This window comes from Castor canadensis, chromosome 3 (genome assembly GCF_047511655.1).
Source record: "Castor canadensis chromosome 3, mCasCan1.hap1v2, whole genome shotgun sequence".
NCBI lineage: Eukaryota > Metazoa > Chordata > Mammalia > Rodentia > Castoridae > Castor > Castor canadensis.
Window position 1 is genome coordinate 131,146,125 of NC_133388.1, and position 6,000 is coordinate 131,152,124.

Genomic DNA, 6,000 nt, shown 5'->3' on the forward strand with positions numbered 1-6,000 from the left:
TTATCAGATTCCTACTGCCTTCTTTGTAGGAATTGGCAAGCTGATCCTAAAATTTATATACAAATGCAAAGGACCAAAAAGTCAAAGCTTTTCTGAATAATAAAAAATTTGAACTGAATCATACTTCCCAATTTCAAAGATTACTACAAAGTTAAACAAGTCAAGACAGTGTGGTATTGACAGGATAGACATACAGATCAGCAGAATAGAACTGAACCCACAACTCTTACATTTATGCTCAATTAATTTTTCAATGGGGATGGTAAGACAATTCAACAGACAATTGGGCAGCCATATGCAAAAGAATGAAGTTGGATCTCAACTCCCATATTATATACAAAAGTTAATTAATTCAAAGTGGATTAAAAACCTAAATGTAAGAGATAAAACCATTTTAAAAAACTCTTAAAGGAAAATAGTGTACATTTTCATGATCTTGGATCAGGCAATGGTGTATATCAGCTATGACACCAAATTATAAGCAACAACAACAGAAGATAAATAAACTGAATTTATCAAATTAAAAAATTTTATGCTCCAAAGAACAACTCAAAGAATGAAAGAAGAGTTTTGTAAATCCTATAACTGATTAGGGACTTGTATACAAAATATATGAAGAATTTTAACAACTAAACAATAAAAAGGAAAATAACACATTTTTTAAGTTGGCAAAAGACCCAAAGAGACATTTCTCCAAAGATTACACAAGTGGTTGGTGTGCATAAACAGAAGCTCAACATTAGGGAGATGTCAATCTGGCAGTGTGATTACACTAAAAGAAGGACAGACAATAACAAGCATGGAAAGATAAATTGGAACTCTCATATATTGCTGGCGGGATTGAAAAAATGGTACAGTCACTTTGAAAAACAGTTTGGTAGGTCCTCAAAAAGGTCTACATAATGTTACCACATTGCCATGCCTAAGAATATATCTGAAAGAAATGAAAACAAAACCTTGTACCCTATTGTTCATATCTGTATTTTTCATCATATCCTAAAGGTGGAAACAATCCAAATATCCGTCAAGATGTATCCATCTTATATCCATACAGCCGTAAAAAGGAATAAAATTCAGAGGCATGCTATCACATGAATGTACCTTAAAAACATTATTTTAAGTGAGAGAAGGTAGATACAAAAGCCCATCTACTATATGACTTCATTTATATGAGATGTTCAGAATAGGCAAATCCATAGAGACAGAAAGACTATCGGTTGTCAGGGACTAGAGAAAGGGCAAATGGAGAGTATCTATTAATAAGAGGTTTGAGGGGAGTGATAAAAAATGGAACTAAACAGTGATGATGAATTTTCCGAATATATTAAAAATCACTAACATATTTAAGACTGGATTTTATAGTATATGAATTACATCCCAAAGTTGCTATTAAAAAAAACACAGTGAATAACTTTTCACAACAACTAGGATACGCCCTTTGCAAATGTGTTATTGTCCAGAAGTAAGCATCTAAATGCATGGCTTAGTCATGGATTTCCTCTATAAACCTTCAGATTGACTGTCTAGAATGAACTGAGGCTGTGCCTTGAATGTGCAAAGTATAGAAAAGACAGACAATAACAAGTATGGGTGAGGATGTGGAGAAACTGGAACCCTTATACATTACTGGTGGTATTGTAAATTGGAGCAGTTGCTTTGGAAAACAGTTTGACAATTACTCAAAATGTTAAACACAGTTACCACATGACATAGCAATGCTGTGTCTAGGTATATACCCACGAGAAACAAAAACATGTGTCCCAAAAAAACTTGTACACAAATGTCATTTTTGGTAACAGCTGAAAAGTAGAAACAACCCAAATATCCATCAACTAATGAAAGGATACACTCAGTGTGGCATATCCACACAGTAGTATATATGTGATGTGAAAATGCAGCAAAAATAACAAAGCATCCTGTGAGAAGTAAATCAACTATGTGAAACTTATGACAAAAAATAGTAAATACTTTATTATTACTTACAAACTGTATACCATGATGCCTTATGTAAATATTTATAATCAACTTTGTAAGTGTATTTATTTTGTATATATGCATATATGTTATTTTCTTTATTTTTAACATTATTACTAAAAGAACAAGATCAGTAAGAAATGATAATAATATGTGATTAAGTGCTTTTAATGCTAGATTGTTGAGGTCACAAAAGTAATGTGACCAGCCAGGATAATAGAATGTCAGCCAGTGAATGACCATGATGTGAAATGATGACTTTTATAAACTGGGGATCCCTAGGAATATAGGTTAAAAAAGTCTCCAGAAAAAGAAAGACTAAAAGTGATAAAGGACGACAGAAAGAATGATTGGAGATTATATTTTAAATAAATGTTAGAGATCTTTAGGCTAGAGTTCTAAGGAACTTTTAGGTGAATGTTGACAATGTAAAGACTAATTATCAACATGTAATTAGGCGATACTGATCAGACTCCAAGAATCAGCTGAAATAAATAGAATTTTTCAGAGTGTATGGTTCAAGTAACTGAAAGAATACTATAAAAGCGTAAAATGTCAAAGAAATGCCTGATAGAATGTTTATTTTCATATTCTTATCCATCGCCTCCTATTAATTCACAAAAGTTTATTTCTGCTTACTAATGTTATAATGGTCTGCCTAAAATGATACATTATACTTGCTCAAGACACTTTTTTCATAAAATACTTTTTATTTTGTTTCTTAATGTATTGTTTGATGTTTAGAAAAAGAAAGACAAAAAAAAGTCTAAACATAATTACTTCCATATGTTCAAGGCATAAAGAGAAAATAAATAAAGGTTGGGAGCTCACCAGAGGAAATTAAATATATTAGCACTGGTCCCAACATTGGCAATGAGAAAAAACACAAGACAACTCCTTTTTCCTATTTACAGCTATATATTACAATTATATATTTGAAATTTTATAATCAATGCTCATGATGACCATTAAAAAAGACCACTGTGATGACATAACTTTCACTACCATTATTCCAGGTACTCATTTCTCCTACCTCTACTGGAACCGAAGTATGTGGCCCAAAAAGTTTTCAATGCAGTTTTAGAGGAACAGGTTTACCTTATGATACCCAAATTTGCATATCTTGCATTGTTCCTTAAACAGTAAGTTAATAATGACCTCAATATCCTTTTGGTTAATTGTTAACAAATTGTCCAATCATGGCTACTTCTTTGATATAGAAAACAACTTTACTTTTTTTTTTAAGTGATGAGAGGGAGACTTTTAACAATGCAAGGACAATTTATTGAACAATTGCTAGCTGTGTCTTTGTTACTTAAGACATTGACAAAATTTAGCAACTATTTAAGCCTTGCAAAGTGGGAACGTTATTTGTTCCAATGTAGACACAAGTTCTTTGGAAGGTTTTGGGCTTTATGTTGTTTTGAGTTGTTTTATGTCTTATTGAGTTTTTTGGGTCTTTGTTCTGTTTTGGTTAGACTGGGGGGAGGTGTTCATTTGTTTGTATGGTTGGATTTTTGAGACAGGATCTCACTATGCAACAAAGGCTGACCTCAACCTCGCTATGCAGCCCATGCTGGCCTTGAATTCAGAACCCTTCTGCCTCAGACTACTTAATGCTGGGATTACAGACATTAACCACCACACTTGGCTCTTTTGTTTTTGATTAATTATTTAGTTTAACTAACACAGAGTTCTATTTTGAAACAAAACCCAAAAAAGCCTGTAGTTTTAGAAAAATTCTAAAGGTATTTGGCAAATTCCTCAATTCATTTAGTCGAAGAATTCCTACAACTCCCTACAAGGCACTGGGCTATTTGTGGATGGATTGCATCCAGGCCCACATCTAACATTCAAAGAATGCCAACTGTATTCCAGCTACTGTGCTGAAGCCTTTGCATGAATCTTATCACATTTAGGAAATCCAAGGTCTAAAGAAAATAAGTAGTTTTTGCAGGGACAAACAGCTAATATGTGCTGAAACATAGTTTCAAATCAAAGTGTCCAATCTGATTACAGACCTGAGGCCTTTGCCATCAGGCTACATTCCTCCACTGCACCACATACAGGTTGCCTTTTACTTACACGAAATGCTTGGGACCAGAAGCATTTTGGATTTCATACTCTTTTCAGATTTTAGAATATTTGCATATGTACATAATGAGATATCTCCGGAATAGTGCTTAAATCAAAACACAAACTTAATTTGCTTCCTACATACCTTCTACTCACAGCCTGAAGGTAATATTGTACAGTATTTTTAATGTACCTGCATTTTGACTATGGCTGTCACATTAGATCAGGGATGGAATTTTCCACTTGTAGCATCATGTAGGTACTTAAAAGTTTTGGATTTTGGAGCATTGTGGATTATGTTTAGGGCAAAACAATGATTTCTTTATTACTTATATCTATTCAGCAAATTTTCTATCCATCTGTAACTGTCCTGATTTTTCTGGTAGGTCAAAGTCCATCATGATGCAGCCTCAATCACACTTGTCCCTGCCTTTCGTATCACTCATCACATGCTTGCTTGAAAGCTTGAGTGCTCCTTGGGGACAGAACATATTTTCTGAATTGTTTCCTGCTCCATGCTCCTCCCTAAAGCCGTCCCCAACATATAATAAGGATATAATATGTATTTGCTGAGTTGAGTTGAACAGAACTGGCTGATCTAAGCAGAAGTGATCTGAAGGCACAGCCTCTATCATCAACAAACTCAAGCAACAGTTCCAAACCTCAGTGCACACTGGATTCACTGGGCCACATTCAAAGCTAAATGTGGTGCTTTAAATCACTTCCTGAGTGCTAACCCTGGGTATTCTGCTTACTCTGTCTGGTTTTCTTTCTAGTTTTTGCTACTGTTTGTTAGTCTGATCGATAAGAATATACTTAGTAAATAAGGGGTCATTGGTCTCTCCAAAGAACCAGTAAGTGTGATATGTCTGTAAAATGCGATTTCTTAAAGTCAAGGTTGATAGTCATTGGCATCAAGGATGCTGTAGCCCTTGACTGTGATACAGTAGCACCCCTCTGTTCATCCCTCCATTAAGTGACATGCAGGCTGGCGGAGTGGCTCAAGTGGTAGAGTGTCTGCCTAGCAAGCATGAAGCCCTAAGTTCAAACCCCAGCACCACCAAAAAAAAATTAAGTGACACACATGACAGGGATGACGTGTGATTTGCACTTTGTGTGACTTCTACTTTTTGTAATTTGTGCACTTCATCTTTGCAAAGTATTCTCTTTGACTACTTTAAGGATCTTAAAGAATTATAAATTTTTCTTTGGTTTTCTCTAGAATAATATCTCCAAAAATGATGACTGCCCTTGCCGAGTACCTTGGAGTGAACACTTGCATGACTTCTTTCAAAGGGCAAGTGAAAGCAGATGAATTTCAGATGGAAACTGAGAGGAAACAACAATAGCTCAAACTTCAAAAGTGGTAATCAAGCCAGGAGCAGTGGCTCATATCTATAATCCTAGCTACTCCCGAAGCAGAGATTAGGAGGTACACAGTTCAGCTTAGGCAAAAAGTTCACAAGACTTTTCTCAACCAATAAAAGCTGGGCATAGTGGTACACACCTGTCATCTCAGCTATGAAAGTTGCTCAAATGGTAGAGCAACTGCCTAGTAAGCACAGGCCCTGAGTTCAAACCCCAGTACCATAAAAAAATGGTAATCAAATAAAAAATGTTAAAATGACAGCTTATTTGTATTTCATTCTAATGCTTAAAGCATTTTGGTCCCAAATATTTTCTATCCAAGGTTGGTATCATGAGAACTTTCAAATATGGAGAACTAACTGGAAATAGTAGCCATGCATGTAACTTTATCCCAAATCTCCACATATGGTCATGAAATCTAACAAACATAGTCAACACTGAACTGAGTGGGTATGAAATTTGGTTACTTCTATAATTTCCTTCTGCCACGTTCAAAAAGCATCAGATTATGACAAAACTTTCTACCTCTTTAGCACTCTGTACTTAAAACATTTTATAAGAATATCAATTTGGGGGAGTACA

The 6,000-nt window shown here is 34.8% G+C and overlaps 1 protein-coding gene across 1 annotated transcript in view; it reads left to right on the top strand.

The window, feature by feature from the left end:
• Positions 1 to 5,399, top strand: part of LOC109702465 (short-chain dehydrogenase/reductase family 16C member 6-like) — a 35,209-nt gene extending 29,810 nt beyond the window's left edge. The window contains 2 exon segments of the mRNA XM_020187804.2: positions 2,991 to 3,116; positions 5,273 to 5,399. Coding sequence (XP_020043393.2) covers positions 2,991 to 3,116; positions 5,273 to 5,399 — 253 coding nt within the window.
• The last annotated feature ends 601 nt before the right edge of the window (positions 5,400 to 6,000 follow it).